The sequence below is a fragment of the Ovis aries genome, chromosome 7 (assembly GCF_016772045.2).
Source record: "Ovis aries strain OAR_USU_Benz2616 breed Rambouillet chromosome 7, ARS-UI_Ramb_v3.0, whole genome shotgun sequence".
Taxonomy (NCBI): Eukaryota; Metazoa; Chordata; class Mammalia; order Artiodactyla; family Bovidae; genus Ovis; species Ovis aries.
The window spans coordinates 20,611,286-20,627,747 of NC_056060.1; the positions used below are offsets into that span (position 1 = coordinate 20,611,286).

The 16,462-nt window shown below is 57.0% G+C and overlaps 1 protein-coding gene and 1 long non-coding RNA gene across 3 annotated transcripts; one reads left to right on the plus strand and one right to left on the minus strand.

Moving 5' to 3' along the window:
* Nucleotides 1-4,239: 4,239 nt before the first annotated feature.
* NFATC4 (nuclear factor of activated T cells 4) lies at nucleotides 4,240-16,160 on the minus strand. 2 transcript variants are annotated; one of them, XM_042252156.2, is made up of 11 exons: nucleotides 16,029-16,160; nucleotides 15,839-15,929; nucleotides 10,945-12,040; nucleotides 9,345-9,507; nucleotides 8,541-8,740; nucleotides 8,061-8,233; nucleotides 7,487-7,627; nucleotides 6,542-6,597; nucleotides 6,162-6,288; nucleotides 5,386-5,967; nucleotides 4,240-4,656 (listed from the first exon to the last, which is right to left on the minus strand). In XM_042252156.2, the coding sequence occupies exons 3-11, from the start codon at nucleotides 11,928-11,930 to the stop codon at nucleotides 4,589-4,591; spliced, it is 2,496 nt and encodes an 831-aa protein (XP_042108090.1). In that variant the 5' UTR covers nucleotides 11,931-12,040; nucleotides 15,839-15,929; nucleotides 16,029-16,160; the 3' UTR covers nucleotides 4,240-4,588. The 2 variants fall into 2 exon arrangements, with proteins under 2 accessions (XP_042108090.1, XP_027827384.1); XM_027971583.3 differs by lacking the exons at nucleotides 15,839-15,929; nucleotides 16,029-16,160 and adding exons at nucleotides 13,128-13,256; nucleotides 13,432-13,506.
* Nucleotides 14,653-16,005, plus strand: LOC105608561 (uncharacterized). The gene is made up of 2 exons (XR_003589859.3): nucleotides 14,653-14,914; nucleotides 14,997-16,005. It is a non-coding gene; the product is annotated as an uncharacterized LOC105608561 (long non-coding RNA).
* Nucleotides 16,161-16,462: the final 302 nt, after the last annotated feature.

Genomic DNA, 16,462 nt, shown 5'->3' on the forward strand with positions numbered 1-16,462 from the left:
ATCGCACTGAAAATTCCCATGTGCGATCCCCTTGCAGTCAACACCAGCTTGTTCTCTAAGTATTCCCCCTGCAACCACTGATCTGTTTTCTCTCTCTCATTTTGCCTCTTCCAGAATGTCATGTAAATAGAATCACACAAAATGTAGCCACTTAAGTCTGGCTCCTTCCACTTAGCAAAGTGCATTTAATGCTTATGTATATTGTTGCATGAATCAATAGTTCATTGATTTTTATTGCTGGGTAGTGTTCCACTGTATGGGGCTTCCCAGGCAGTACTAGTGGTAAAGAACCTGCCTCAATGCAGGAGATGTAAGAGACACAGATTCAGTCCCTGGGTTGGGAAGATCCCCTGGAGGAGAGCACGGCAACCCACTCCAGTATTCTTGTCTGGAGAATCCCATGGACGGAGGAGCCTGGCAGGCTGTAGTCCACAGAGTCACACAGAGTTGGAGACGACCGAAGTGACTTAGCACATACGCACGCATGCATTCCACCACATGGACATACTACAGTTCATCTGTTTACCCACTGAAGAACATCTTGGTTGTTTCCAGTTTGGGTTGTTAATGAATAAAACTGCTATACACATTCAGGAACAGACTTTTGTATGGGCATATTTTTTTATTTACCAGGGTCAATATGTAGGGAAGAGATTGCTGGTGGTATTGCATGGCAAGTCTATGCTTAATCTTATAAAGAATACCCACACTGTTATAAGTCTTATATAGTCAAGAGGTTCCTTCCCCATCTCCTTTTTTTCCCTTTTCTTTTCTTGAAATGTTTTTGTGGAATCCATCAATGATGCCATTAAAACCATCTTCTAAAAATACACCAAACCCCTGCACACTTCCCAAACTGCGTCTGGAGTTTCCAGGAGGTATGTAAGATGTTACTCCTCTGCAGCCTCCTTCCCGACACTTACCAAGTCTGGCAAGGGGTGCTCCAAGCAGAGCCCAAACCCACCTGGAAGCCTGCCCAGTGTGCCCTCCCCACGTGCCTTAGAGGTCCAGACATCCAGCCAGAGAAGGAGACTTGAAAGTTCTAGGGCAGCTCGTCCTGCACCAAAGCTCCCTGCTGCCCCGAGACCATCTCAGATTGTCCAGGGAGCAAGACAGAGCCAGGTGAGGGGAGTGGTGAGCTGCAACGGCAAGAATGTGTGTGCCTTTCCCCTCCCCTAGCACACCTTTCCAGGTGACCTTCCATCCAGAGTAGGCCAGACTAGATCTGTGAGAAGGGGGCAGGGAGCCGTTTTAGAGCCTGAAGTGGGAAGGAATGACCCTTAATTGACAAGCAACTCTAGTTCTCAAGCTTCCTGGTCCTGGAGAATCACCTAGGGTACTGTTTAAAATGCTGAAACTCAGGCCTGCCCCCAGAGAATACAACAGAGTAGCTCAGGGGTTGCCTAGGAATCTGTATGAAGAACAAAAATGAAAAAAGAAATAAATAAAGCCCCAAACCCTCCCTAATGACTCAAACACAAGTGATCCTCAGACCACACTTCGAGAAACCCTGGCCAAGAAAATGTTTTCTGGCACCAACCAAAGGTCCACCCTCCTTCTCCTCTCTCCCCCAACTCCAGCCTCAGGGAGTTGGATGTCTGTAGGAACCTGGGAAGAGACAATGACCCTGGGAGCTGACCTACTTTAGGATTCTAATGGGAAGAGGGGTTAGCGCTTTAAATTGTGGGCCCAGAGGGCAGAACGGTGCCGTGGCAGAGCAGTTGGAAGCAGATGGAAGAACTGTAAGGCAAATCGACTGTACCAATCCCAACCTGTTGCTGTCATTGTTTAGTCACTAAGTCGTGTCTGACTCTTTGCAACCCCGTGAACTGCAGCACACCAGGCTTCCCTGTCCTTCACCATCTCCTGGAATTTGCTCAGATTCATGTCTATTGAGTCAGTGATGCTATCTAACCATCTCATCCTCTGCCACCCTCTTCTCCTTTTTGCCTTCAATCTTTCCCAGCATCAGGGCTTTTTCCAATTCATTGGAAAAGTATTGAAGTTTCAGCTTCAGCATCAGCCCTTCCAATGAGTATTCAGGGTTGATTTCCTTTAGGATTGACTGCTTTGATCTCCTTGCTGTCCAAAGGACTCTCAAAGTGTTCTCCAGCACCACAGTTCGAAAGCATCAGTTCTTCAGTCCTCAGCCTTCTTTACGGTCCAACTCTCACATCCATACATGACTACTGGAGAAGCCTAAGCCCAACCATCTAGTGGGAAAGCGCCCTTTACCTTTGGATAGGTTTCCCACTATGGCTACAAAGCCCCTCAGAATCCAGCTGCTGCTTCCCCCTGGTCCTTACTCATGGCACCCCATTTCTAGAACTTCACCCGTCCTATGAGTGTGCCAAGGCCCTGATCTGTGGGCCCTCCCTCCAGATATAGTCCATTTGGGGGTACTGCCTGGGCCTGCCCTTGCACCACTCTCAGCCCAGTCAACCCCCAGGTCGTGCTTCAGATCTCAGTCTAGAGGTCAACCCCAAAGTTCCCTCTGACCCCCACAGCTGGATGGAGTGTCCCTACTCTCTGTATCCCATATTAAAATTATTTATTCCCCCCCCCACCCATCTGACATACTGTCTGTATAAGAAACCTTTACTGAGTTGAATTGTTGAGTTACAATGCACTGTTTTTAATCTGTCACCCCATGAGGCTACAGGGTCCTCCAGGATCCACTAGCTGGCACTTAGTAGCTGCTCAATAAATGCCTGGCAGTGAATGAATGGCAGTGCCCTGGCAGAGAGTAAAATGGTCTGCCCAGGGAGGCAATGAGCCCTCATCACTAAAACCTTTCATTCACACAGGCTGATGCATCCACTGTCAGAGATCTTGCAGGGGGAGTTGAAGAGTGCTCGCTAGGACATGCGCCCTGGGTCCCTCCTGCCACGGGAGCATGGGGTGACCACACTAGCCCTGTGGAGGATACCTTTGAGGAGCAGCCACGCCCCGGCGAGCCAATCACCTGATGTCAGTCTGGTTCGCAGCAGTTTGTGTTCAGGAAGATAAAGCAAATTCATTGCAAAACAGCAATGACCAGACCAGAGGTCATCCTGGTTCTCTTGTGCTCCATTCCAGAGTCAGCTTCTGTCACACCCACCCCTGAACACATGGGGACTTGCCAAGCCTGTCTGTACACACTGGACACAGAGAGGCCCCATCAGCCTTGAGGCAAGGCAAGTTCCTAATACCTTGAATATCTCTGGGGCATGACCCCCTGCTGTGTGCCAGGCTCTCCCCAACCCACTGGGACTTGGGCCCCCTAGGCTGTGAAGACAGGGGCCAATCCAGGTTTCCCAGGCTGGGCTTGTCAGTGGTTAAAGGTGCACGTTTAGAGTGGGCCGGAGTTCAGGCAATGCCAGGGCTTCCGGGGAGCCGCTTAGCTTCCTTCAATCTACCTCTGAAGCATAGATCTTTCCCAAATCTTCACAGTCCCCAGAGGGGAGAATCCAGAGCATGGATGGGCCCAGGCCATTCCTCCCTCAGCCCCTACTCTGCTCCAGAGAAATAAGCTTCGGGGGCCTGACCCCCACAGGTTAGGACATCTGAGGGTGGGCTGGGGGCAGGAGCCCAGGAGTGTAGCGTTCAACCTGCTATTGATTAGCTGTGTGATAAAGGGCAAGTCCATTTCCCTCTCTGAACCTATGAGTCCTCCTTGATAAATGAGGGAGAGGGACTAGACGGGTGTTTCCTGACCCTGGCTATGAATCAGAATCATCTCAGTGATAGTAAGAGAAAGTAACTTGAAAATACACAGATTTTCCCAAAGCGCCTAAAGGAATCTGAATCCCCAGGGAGGAGGTTTACAAGCTCTCGCTCCCAACCTCGCCCTGGTTGCTTAGGGGGAGCCTCTGTTGTTGGTATTGTTTAATCCCTAAGTTGTGTCTGATGCTTTGTGACCCTATGGACTAGAGCCCGCCAGGCTCCTCTGTTCATGGCATTTCCCAGGCAAGAAGATGGAAGTGGGCTGCCATTTCCTTCTCCAGGGGATCTTCTTAACCCAGGGATAGACCAGTGTCTCTTGTATTGACAGGCAGATTCTTTACCACTGCACCACCAAGGAAACCCCCTAAGGAGCCTCTGGGACCCTTCAAACCCTCCCCAGCCCCCTGTACCATGACTCTGGGATGTGGTCTTCCCAGCCACAGCCCACCCCTTACCAGGTTCTAAGCTTCCTCCAGCCAGGGCTAGAGTAAGCTGCCCCATATCTCTCTCCCCAAAGAGTTCTGGAGCCGGAAGCACTAGTCAGCGAGCAGTTTATTAGCCATCAGCCTGTCCGGACCTCCCCATGCGGAGGCCTGTACACAGTCTAGGCAGGGCCTTCGCTCCCGGCAACCCTCCAGTCCTCGTGTGCAGGCCCCACCCAGAGTCCACCCCCACCCCAGTCCTCCACACTCTCCTGCTCCCACCCCTTCAAGGCAGCACCAGACGGGGGGGCCACACCTCAGCTAGAGGAGGGGAGGGAGGGCAAGGGAGAGGAGGCGAGAGCTGGGGAAAATGGAACCAGATTGGCCCCCAAGCCTCTGGAACCACCACCCCAGGACAAGGGAAAGTGGGTAGAGCTGGGGACGGGGTGCCAGGCGATGGTTCAGGCGGGAGGCTCTTCTCCAGGAGGTGCAGGGAAGCCACTCAGGTCTCGGCCAATGATCTCACTCACTGTAAAGGAGGGGCAGTTGAGAGACTGGGAGCAGGGCAGGTCGCCTCCTTTTCCAGAGACCCCCAATCCATTCCAGGTAGGCCTCCCTCTAGGATGCCTCTAGATTCCTCCTGCACCGGCTGGCTTCTCTTCCACTGGGCCTCAGTTTCCCCACTGTGTCCTAACACCCGCTCTCAATCAAATCTTGCTCAACTCTGTCCACGTGGGCTCTCCAGCCCTCACGCCAGCCCCTTCCTGCTGGCTCAGCCCACACTGTCAGCAGGGCCGGAAGTGGGTGTAGCCAATGGGAAGGAGAAGAGGTGAAATAAGTGTCCTCATCGCCACTTAAGACCATAGTCACCATGTTTGGGGGGAGGTGAGACAAGGGAAAACTTGACTGAAACACCAGCAAACCACTGCCCTTCTCTGAAACTCAGTGTCTGAATCTGCAAATTGAGGGAGCTAGACTGAATGGTCTTGCAAGTACTTCTAGCCCTGTGTCTTTGTGATCTGGGGTCAAGGGCCTAGGCAGGAGAAGGGTGGGGTGGGTACTCCCTGCCCCCTTCAGAATTAAGTTAACCGGAGTCAGCTGGCCACACGCACCAGGCACTTGCCTTCTGAGAACCTCCAACTGGCCCCGAGGGGCCACTAGGGCCCAGTCTCTGGAAAGCCAAACTCCAGCCCTCAGTAAACATGCAGAGCAATCTCTTGCACACACTCACACTCGCAGCCCCGGGTCCCACACCCACCTTCCTCCAGCGTGATACCCTGGATAGGGACACTGTCTCGGAAGCCGCTGCCGTAGCCACCCCTGGATTTCTCCTGCTCCGGAGCCCCCTCCCCAGGGCCGTAGCTTGGCCCTACCTCACTGTATCCCTCAGCAGGTGGGGGGTGAACACTGCCCTGGGGAGGGAAGGGACCTTCAAGTGGTGGGGATGAAGGCAGTGGGGGCCGGAAGGGGGAGGGAGGAGGGAACTGCAGCCCCAGGGGAAAGGGGGAGCCCCGTCCTCCATAGGGGTCACTAGGGAAGGGCCGGGGAAGGAGAGAGACTGGAGGTGGGCGGGCACAACCTGTGGCACCCCCAGTCTCAGGGAACATCCGCAGGCCGGGTCTGTAGGATGGTGGGGGCCCCGTCTGGGGGTACAGAGGGGGCGTGCCATAGCTGAAGCCTTCTGACAGGTAAGGAGTTTCATAAGCAGGGTCTTCATGGGGATAGGAGGGGTAGGGGGGCCTGGGTGGTGAGAAGTCCATGTCAGAGCCAAAGGGGGGGCCCGATGCTGAGGGGAAGCCCCGGAGAGATGCATCCGGCAGAGGCTCCTCCTTGAAGATCACTGGATGGAGGGGAAACAGGAGGACATGCTGGTGAGAGGGCTGGCAGTCTCCCCACCACACACCAGTCAACCCCACCTCTCCAGCCCAGGCCTCACCCACCCCTTAGCCCCTCCCCATGGGGCACTGCATCCCTCTGCCCCTGCCTTAGCCCCCACATCCCCACCCTGCCACCGCAGGCTGTGCCAGAACGCACCAGGCAGGAACTTGAAACTCTGGGTAGGACTGCGCTTCCTCCGCCCATTGGAGACGTAGAAGTAGGCCTGGACCGGCCGGGACACGCGCTTGTTGCTGTACTCGGGGACCGTCAGGGTCAGAGTCACCTGGGGCGGAGGAGAGGATGAGGCAGGGAGCCCTCTGGATCTAGGCTCAGCCCAAACGCCACCTCCTGGCTACTTCCATTTGCAAAGGAGCAAAATTCATCCCCCAGAGGTGTCCCTGCTTCCAGAATGGCCAGGACGTCTCCTCTAGCAAAGAACAGGTAGCTTCTGGAGTCAACTCCCAAAGCAAGGGAGTCAGCTGAGAATTTCCTGACTCTTCCCACCCCCAGGGTGGAGACCCTAGGAACATGGGTACCTCATTGCTCTGCAGCCGGTTCACCGTGGCCTCCTCCTCCCATTGCAACTTTCCATCTGTGCAGAAAGAACAGGGAGCTTCAGCCCAGCCCCACAGTCCCTGCCCACTGCCCAGGCCTCTGCCATTTCCCCTCTTGCTGAGCTAAGGCCAGACTCGGAAGGTCCCAACAAAGCCTGGCTCACAAAAGAACCCACTCCCTGTTTACTCAACTGAATGGAACAGGCCAGGTTTAAAACTGTCTGCAAGATCTCAAGCTATCAGTTGAGCCAAAAGAAATGGCAGGACCAGTCCAGGAACCAGAAAAAACTCATGAGCCCTCCCACCCAACTCCAAACATCCCCTCCCATGATAGAGCTGGAAGGAAGTTCATGGGTAGGAAATGGTCTCAGCTTGAAGGGAGTCAATAAGACTCCAAGTCTCAGGACCCAGAACCTCTGACTCTGCTCTGATATGGTCCTAGGGTGCTAAGCTTGAAGGCAGGGGCTGGGGCTCTGGGCAGGCAGGGTTAGGGGCAAGCTGCAGCCTCAGGTTGGGGGTATACCTGGGCCCCTCAGTCTTCCCATCTGCACCCCTGCAGCTCTCTGCTGGGGTGCCTCACAGGCTCCTGTCGCCATAGCTGTGCTGCCAGTCCCGAAACTCAGGAGGAGCTCAGGGTCTGGCAGTGAGGGTATAGTCCCCTCTTCCTTTCTCATCTTCCCTATCCACATGGGGGTAAATTAGCTCACAGCTGACTCATCTTTAATAAAAAGAATGTGTATTTCTTACGTTTATTCGCCATCTTGAGCACTTCAGATGGCTGTCATACCCATGGGGAGCAGACAGTGTAAGAGGAAGGGCAGCCTTTCCATTCCATTTTACAGATAAGGAAATTGAGGCTCCACTTGCTAGTTGAGAGACTGTTCACCCTCCCCGTTCCAAGCTCTTCCTCCCGGAATGGGTACTCACCAGGGCCCCTCTCGATGAACACCACCTTGGAGTCTGGCAGGAAGTTGGAGCCAGTTAGCACGAGCTCCTCCCCTCCCCTGACAGAGCAGGCACTGGGGCTGTAGGCCTCCACCTGGGGCAGCTCCTGAGCTGATCGCTGGGCTGCAGAGCAGTGCAGGAAAGGCCTGGCTGGGCTGCTATGGAGAGGACAGGCTCCTGCGCCCCCACCCTGCCTAGGATAACTGCCACAGGGCCTGGAGGAGCCCTCCTCAGCGGCAGACACACAAGAAAAACAACAGTCTTCCTGGGGTCACACAGACCATGTAAGGAACCCCTCCTGGGCGGAGAGAGAGGGCAACAAGGGGCTGCCCAGGGGCAGATGGAGGCTAGGGTTGCTCTGGTCCAGCCCAGGGATCGAATCTGCAGCAGGGGGAAAATAGAACACTTCCCCCAGCCCATGCACAACAGAAATAAAGGCTGGGTCCCTTAGGGGACCAGCCAGGCAAGGCACACTCTGCGGAGGAGATGGGCAGACAGATACACAGACAAGAAGTTAGCCAGAGGCAGAAAGGTGGCACAGGGCCTCTTTGCTCACAGCACTCGATGGGCACCGATGCTGTCTGCACCGAGACCACCTTCCCGCTGCCTTGGGGCACGTGTACTCGGAACACCAGCCGCACGCGTGTGTTCTTGCGCCCGATGTCCGTCTCGCCCTTCCGCAGTTCGATATCTGAGTTCCGCAGCTTCAGGATTCCGGCACAGTCAATGCTGAAGCCAAAGAACAGAAGGCAAGCCGTCCCATCTGAGGCCAGAAGGGGATGCCCCCCAAGAAAGGAGTCCCCATCCTCCATCCAAAGCCCTAAATGACCTTCTCTGGGAGATTATGGGGGTGGCTGTTTTAACCCAGAGTGCTCCCCACGCCCAAAGTCCTCTTCTAGATAGTGAGAGGGCCTGGCACCTCCTAGGGAGGATGTCTAACTCCTCTGGGGAGAGGAAGAGTTGGCCTAGCTTAGGCTCCATGGAAAAGGCTAGTCCTGAAGCCCAAAGACTAGAAGGAGGTGGAGTGAGAACCTACTTGGCCGCCATGTTGTTCTCAGGGAGCAGGGTCATCTCCAGCACCTTGGTGCCACTGACTACGGCTTCGTAGCTGGCCGTGGCTACCATCTTGCCTGTGATGCGGTGCACCTGATAGAAAGCATGGGGCCGCAGGTTCCTCTCGTCCGCGGTGCCGATGAACATCTGCAGGGTCAGGGGCTTCTCGCTGTAGCCCAGGAGCTGGCAGAGGGAGACGAGGCCACCCAGCTGAAATCTGCCCTGTCTCATCCTTCACCCACCCCCAAGTTTTCAGTCCCCACCCCAGCCCCCTCCAGAGGAGTGAAAGATAACGGATATCCTGGAAGGGATTCCCAGGGGGGATTGGGCACCAACTCTCCACCAGCTGGGGAGAAAACGTGGCCTGGAGTTCACAGTGTTATTCTTGGAATGAGGCCCAAACTGGGCTGGGTGAAGGGGAAAATCTTCCACGAGAGACTGGCCCAACTCAACGGAGAAAACCTAACTCCCAGTGAACTTTGGCCTCAGCCTAACCCCTCCCCCACATCTGGCAGCCCACCATCTTCCAGAGTAGACGGGAGGCTGGTGTCCCATGGGATGAATGGAGTGGGGGTGGAGGGACAGAAGAGTAGAAAGTACATCCGGGTCCCTGAAGTGCACCCTTCCTCCCCCAGCACTAGTCCCTCCCCCAGGCGGCCTGCAGGGTCATTGCTGAGAAGAGAGTGTGGGAAAGGGCAGTGCCATGGGTCTGCACAGCTGGAGCCCATCTGCAGGGATCTGGGACTGGAGAAGAGACAGGCTATCAGGCCTGGCTTCTACCACTTACCTTGACTACAGGGTGACCACCAGGGGCTGCTTTGACAGCTCCCCGGCTGCCCTCTGTCTCATAGTGGGCCCTGTGGTGGGCTCTGGGCTGTACCTCGATCCTCAGCTCCAGCTGCTCATACTGGCTGGGCAAAGGCCAGTCCAGCGGGGGGAGGGCAGAGGTCCTGGAGAGAGACACAGAGAAGCAGTGATCACCTGCAGCCTCAGACCTGAGTCAGGGCAACCCTGGGTCCCAACTCCCAGGTGTGTGAGGGAGGAAGGGGCGGGTGGGTTTGAGAGAAAGGAAATCAGAGCAGAAGTAAAATGGTCCACAGCCTAGAATCAGGGGCAATGGGGACAGGCCTCTCAGAGGCCCTCAAGATAGGGGGGTGGGGGACACCAGGACTGAGACTCCCTTCTTCCCAGCTCTGAACACTGGGTCTGGTGGGGGTGGGGCAAGTGTTCCCCTGGGATACAGAGGAACCCCAAGCCCGGTCTAACCCTCCCAGGCCTGGATGGGAAGAGTCAAATAAAGAAGCACAAATCCAGGGAATTCCCTGGTGGTCCAGTGGTTAGGACTCTAAGCTTTCAACTGCAGGAGGTACAGGTTCCATCCCTGGTCTAGTGATCAGGAGCTAAGATCTCGAATTTCAAGTAGAACACAGTGGCCTAAGCAACCCAGCAACTAACAGAGCAGGGACTGATCGCATGCCTTCCCAGGCCAGCACACTTTCCACTAGTTGGCGCTGGACGGGTGGGTTCCAGAGAGCTGGGGATACAGATGCAAATTCCTTGTAGTGAGCACCCAGACACTCTGGGCCAGGGAATCTCAACTGGTAAGTGCCTCCAGGTGACACTCGGCAATGTCTGGAAACAACTAAAAAGTTGTTACAACTAGGAGAGTGGATAGAGGCCAGGATGCTGCTAAATATCCTACAATGTCCAGCATAACCAACACAACAAAGAATTATTCTGCTCAAAATATCAGGAGAGCTGAGGCTGAGAAACCCTGCCCTATAAGAACCCAGAGGAATGGGTGCTAAGGTTTCTTTCCCCCAGGGAATTTTTCTGGATGAAACCAGCTCAATCTGACATCCAAGCCTTAGGATTATAGAAATAGACACGGTTCTTTGAGGGTGAGAGGTGTAGAAGGGCAGTAAGAACTGCTTGTTTTAACATGAATTCTTTGACTTGCAAACACATGCTACTTCATCCAAATTTTGCAGATATACATTTAAGCCACAAGTCAGGCCTGAGAAATTGAGTTAGAGAAAGGGGACTTCCCGCTGCCCATTGCAGGGCAGAATTCCAGCCCAGGATCCAGCACAGAGCTAGGGATGGAGGATGCCTAGAGGAATTCCTCCTTTACCTAGGTGGTCCTTCTAGGGTTCCAGGGACTTTTTCTAATTAATATACAAGGAGTGACTGACCTTAGGCAAATCATCTGTCCAAAGAGATGCATGTTAAAAAATGCTTCCTAAAACTGAGTGAATGGCAGCAGTCAAGCTGGTAGTAGATTCTCTTTTCTGTGCCCTAGGACCTTTTCCAAATTCATCCCTTGACCCTCCTGCTCCCTGTGTGGGATGGCTGGAGACAGTAGTGATTTCAGGCACAACCCTCACCTGAAGATGGGGCTGTGTCCCCCGATCCGGGCCTTGGACCACGCCAGTGGAGAAGGCACCGCCAGGTAGTCCATGCCAGCCGCCTCCTTCCGAGGACCCCCAGGAGGAGCCCCGGCCTCCTCTGCTCCCGAGGGCAGCTTCCCATTGCACGGGGCAGGCTCCTCAGACCGAGGCAGGGCCACGGCCTGCTCGCTGGAAGTCCTCCGGGTCTTCTGCGGGATGCTTTCGGCCGATGGGGCTCCCACATAGTCAAAGGGGCCAGGGGAGCCAGGGTCCCGGACCAGAGGCAAGGGGGGTGGTGGAGGTGGTTCAGGCCCCTCCTCCCCTAGGCTGCCTCGGCGGGACAGAGCTGGGGAGGCCGAAGATGGGGTTCCTGAGCTGGAATAGCGCCTCTTGCCACATGGAGAGGCAGGTCGTGGGGAGGCTGGGGTGGGCCCAGGAGCACTGAGGAGTAGCCAGCTATCCTCTGGCCCCCGGCCTCCGGGACTCGGACCATACAGGCTCCAGGGGTCATCGGGGGTCCATGGCCTCGGGGAGGCCCGGGGTGAGGGCAGTGGGGAGCCCAGGCCAAAGCGGGAGGCTGCCTCATTTAGCTCAGACTCCACCTCATCACAGGCCGCATACAAGGCTGCCTCGTCCGAGGCATCCGAAAAGAAGCTCCAGGAGGACAGGCTGCTGCTGCCTGGGCTCGGACTGAAGAATGGGCCCCCACCCTGCCCCCCTGCCTCTCGGTAGCCTCCAAAGCCTTCCGGTGGGGGGTAGTCCCTGGGGGAGCCTTCCCCCCAGGGATCTGGGTTGTCCTCCAGCGCAGCTGGTGGGTCAGGAGTGGGTGAGATAGAGGTGATGCGGATGCTGGGGCACTCAAGAACACGGCTTCCCCCAGCCCCCCCGGAGCTCCCTCCCGGCCCCCCCAGCCTCACTGACCGGGCTGGCTGGCTCTCCCAAGTGCCAGGTGAGGGGGCCGGGCGGGGTGGTGGGGAGTGCATGCCAGGCCGAGGGGGTGGAGGCCGGGGAATGCCAATGGGAGCAGCGCCATAGGGAGGGGGCTCCCCCAGGGCCAGACGGCAGCATGGTGGGGCGTCTTCTGAGTCCAGTTCTGTGGAAAGGGAAGGAGACAGAGACAGGGATGACGCAGAAGGCGGGGAGAGAAAGAGGCAGGTGAGATGTCTAGGTTCCTGAAGTGGGCAGCCACCCCCAGCCGGTATGCTACCCCCGCCTCAGCAAAGAGACGTCTCTGAAATGCCCTTCAGAGCCACAAAGACAAAAGCAGAGTTGGACTTGGGAAGGTGGAGAAGATAGATCCAGAAGTGCCGGACCTTTTCCTACTCAGAGAACCTCAGGGCTCTGGCGCTGGGATCTGGGGTACCAAACAGGGGGCGGGTCTCAAGGCGGGTCGAGAGGGGCTGGAGCTGGGTTTGGAGGCGTGTTTAGGGAAGCATTGGGCTGGGCTGGGGGCGACTCACACATGAACCCAATTAGTAGCGGTTCCCAAACCCCCAAACGGCGCTGGCAGGAGCCCCAGTTGCCATCGCAACGGTGGCCAGGGGAAGGGGGGCGCCAGGGCTGTGATGACGAGGGAAGGTGGCTCCTCCCTCACTCCCCCCAATCCGGGGGCGGGGGTGCAGCGAAGGGGGTGCTGCGCGCCGCCCCGGCGAGGCGCGGGGGGGCGGGGGCGCGGGCTGCGCGGATTCCGTGCGAGCGGCGGCCGCCGCCCCCGGCTCAATCCCAGCCATCTGCCTCTCATTGCGGCCAGACAGGGGAGGGGGAGGGGCGCCCTGGCGGGGCCTGAGAGCGCCCCCAGCCCCTGGCGTCCCGTCTGCCGGCCCAGGGCTCCGTCCCCGAGGGGCAAGCTCCAGAGCGCAATGTCCCCTTTCCCTGGCGGCGCCCTGGGCTCTCAGGACCGTGTTCCCACCCGCCCCGCATCCCAGTGACAGTCGGCCCTGCCGAGAGGCGGCGCGCAGCCAACGGCACCCCCACCCCCACCCCAGTCACGACCTAAAAAGGAGAAAGTGGTGCTGGGCCCCCAGCCTCATGTCCGCAGATCCCCCCGAGCCCCGCGACTTCCCGCAACCTCTGACCCCCTCATCTCTCACTCCAGGCTCTCTCTCCTGAAGCCCCCAGACTCAGGACACCCGCTCCCTTCCCTCACGGAGCCCCAGACCCCTTCCCAGCCCGGCACTGACCTTCCCCCGCCCCACCCGCGCCCAGCGGGGGGGCCTCCTTTTCCTCCCCGAACACCAGCTTAAACTCCAGCTCCTCATCCTCGCAGCTCGCTGCCCCCATGGGTCCGGCCGGAGCCCCCAGGTCCCGGTCTGGGCGGGAGGGGGGATCTCAGGAGGCTGCAGTGTCTTAACCGGCGACTCCCTCCCTCCCTTCTCTGAGACGCCCCCTCCTCCGCCGCTGACGCCTCCCTCCGGACGCCCCCTCGTTATTATAGAAACTTTTCCAAACTTTTTTCCCCGAACTTCTTCAAAGTGCTCCCCCAACCTGTCTCTGATTGGCTGCCGGGGATGCTCCAGCCCCTCCTCCAGGGATGAGATGGGAAAACCACGCGCTCCTTGTGCCCCCTCCCTCCCGCAACCCTCCCCCTCTCCCTCCCTTGGTCCTCTCTCCAGTCCCTCCCCCTCAAAAAAAAAAAAAAAAAAAAAAAAGAACAAAACTGAATTGGAAAACGGTCTCTCCAGGGTTGGTAGGACCATAATGATGCCTATTGGCCCTCAGTGGTGACAATCATTTCCCGCAGGGCGCAGTCCCACCGCAATCCCCAACTTAGTCTGAGTTCTAGGGCTCTGGGTCCGAATGCCTTAAAGGGGCCACATCCTGGGCCCACAGTGTAGAGGGCCCACGGAAGACCCTTTCTGGAGAGTTGTGCAGCCAGCAACTAGCAAAGAAGCACCACCTTTTCTCCCCTTTCCCTCGTCTAAGGCCAACGAGGCTCTGGGGTGCAGAATGGCTCCAGGCTGCTCTGAAGTGGAGAAGGCCATTCCTTTAAAGACTCTAGCCTGAGGCCGCCCCGCCTAAGCCTTCTGTAAGGAAGCCTGTGCCTGGCCGAACCAGCCCCTCCACCGGTCCATCTCTCCCCGTCCCCCAAAAGTGAAGAAGAGTTATTGGTCTTGAGGCACTGTTCAAAGGTCCATGACTCCTGATGGGCGACAATCCAGGCCGGACTTTACTGCTGCCCTAGTCCCAGCCACCCAGAGGGGCCATTAACTAGCCTCCAAGGGAAGCCGGCTCTTTCCTCCCTAGAACCTTAGTCGGCAATGAAACTCGGATCCGCTGGCATCCCGCTCCAGCTCTCCTGAGAATCCTGGCCAGGTTTACCGGCGTCCAGCAGTCCCGAGACCGGGTGGGCCTCTGGGTTGGACACCTGTCACCTGGGCGGGAGAAGGAAGAAAGACTCGGACTGGAGTTCCTAGAAAGGCCAGGCATAGTGGGGTCCTGTTGTGCGAGAGGGATTTAAGTCGAAATTAGTTTTTCAGACGCCGGTCGGTTAGGGTGTGGGCATGGGTGTCGGTACCATTCCCCCTACGCAGACCTTAGGCTACCAACCTATCAGCAGGCCGCAGCTGCCTTTAGTCTAAAGACCTCCAGCTCAGGGCCCAGCCCGCAGCTGCGCCCGGGCCCCGCACCGAAGGGGTTAAGCGACGGCCCTCCGCTCAGACGTTTACAAACACTCGGGAGCCGGGCGGGGACCGCGCCCGCTACTCTAATGAGAAACAGGCTCGGCGGGGCCGGGGCGCAGGGGAGGGCTAGCCCGGCCGGCCCGAGCTCCGCCGCGGCCGAGGCGACTGCCCGCCCCCCTCCCCTCCCGCCCTCCCTCTGGCCCGCCCTGGGGACCCCCCAGCCCCGGGGGACCCCAGTGACGTGCGGAGCTGCCCCGGCGGCGAGCCCAGGACCGCGACGCCGGAGGGGCGGGGAGAAGAAGCCAGGCCGGCGGGGAGAGAAGAATGTTCCGAGGCCGAGCGGGGAGGTGGCCTGGTTTGATTTTTTTTTTTTCCCTTTCTTTTTTTCCCCGCTTTGGTTTGTCGCCTCAGGTTACATTTCCCTTCCAGCTTCATCATGGAAATAAAGAAAGGAGAGACCCAAGGAGAGAGAGAGTGAGGAGCATCCTGAGACGGACTGCCAACCCGCACCCAAGAGGCTGACCGAGGGCCGTGGGAAGCCGAGGCAAGGCGGGCGGGGGTGGAGACCCTGCCCCTGCTCTAGCTCTCCATCCCCGACACGCCGCCCACGCACCCCGCGGCCCCCCCGCCCCCTGATTCGCTCGGCAGCGCTAGCAGACGTGCGCATTCTTTTCAAATGTCATATTTCCTTTGATCCTGGGCAGCGTTTCTCCATGTGTCTGGCTCAGCTCCTGCCCAGCCAGCCGCTCCCCCCGCCCTCACCCCCTCTGTGTATTTTCCTGAGGTCCCTCCCCCTCCTCCCAGCATCTGGAAGGCCCTGAGGACTGGCGTTGGCGCACATTCCCCTGGAGACTCTGGCCTCGCCTTCCAGTGACTCAATTTCCCCTCTGCGGGTGGGGGCCGGGAGGTGTAGTGCGCACGGAGAAAAGAGTTGTTGCGCGTAAAAGTGGTATGAACGAGCCTGCAGACTGCTCAGAGCGCCAAGCTTTCCTCGTGGGGCAGAGGAAGGGGGGGCTCCCCTCGACTCTGAGAACCCTCGGATCTGTCTGAACTGCAGCTAAGGGATGGAATTTATAACTTCTGCGAAGTCCCCCGAAGTCCGGGGAAGAGTGGGTAGTTGTAGGTTTGGGTTACACCGCACATCTGCCCCCTGGCGACCACAAAGACCCAGCCGCCTGCCCTCCCGCGGGTCCAGTTTCTCGACCCCTGACCTTGGTCCCCGATCCGCGATCCCCTAGCGCGCACGTCTGAGCACAGCTCCTCTTTCTCACCTTGTGTTCATGGAGCGTTGACTTCTGCTCTCCACTTTCACAAGCGTGACTCAACGGCCTTGGAAGCGGACTTTCGTTGTTGCTGCTGTTTCTAAATTACACAAAATACAGTCTCCTTGTAAAGAATTCAAGCCATACAAAAATATATAGTAAGCTGTGATACCCCACCATTTTGTCTACGTTTATTAACCTGTATATGGTACACATGCCCGGGCTTCTCAGGTGGCTCAGTGATAAAGAATCCGCCTGTCAATGCAGGAGGCACAGGAGACCCCGGTTGTATCCAGAGGTTGGGAAGAAGGAGGAGGAAATGACAACTTGTTCCAGTATTCTTGACTGGAAAATCCCATGGACAGAGTCCCCATTCTCCCATGGAAAATCCCTGGAGGGCTACAGACTATGGGGCTCCAAAGAGTCAGGCACAGCTTAGCGACTGAGCATGCACATATGCATGCCTGCCCTTCTTGTGTATGTCAGACCATGTTGCAAGCATTTTTCTTCACTTGCTTTTTTTCCCCCTCTCAGTTAACAAATGACTTGGAGATCTTTTCCTGTCAGTACATGTACATTTGAAAATAGTAATAAAAACACTCCTCTTCATTTGAGATTAGTGAGAAAGCTAGG

Bases quoted from the DNA above. Each gene is read 5' to 3' on its own strand.
- NFATC4 (XM_027971583.3), bottom strand. From the start codon at position 13,227: ATGGGGGCAGCGAGCTGCGAGGATGAGGAGCTGGAGTTTAAGCTGGTG. The intron at 9,508-10,944 runs GTGAGGGTTGTG...GTCTCTCTCCAG, and splicing joins GGACACAGCCCCATCTTCAG to GACCTCTGCCCTCCCCCCGC. The intron at 5,968-6,161 runs GTGCGTTCTGGC...CCCTCCATCCAG, and splicing joins GAGTTTCAAGTTCCTGCCTG to TGATCTTCAAGGAGGAGCCT.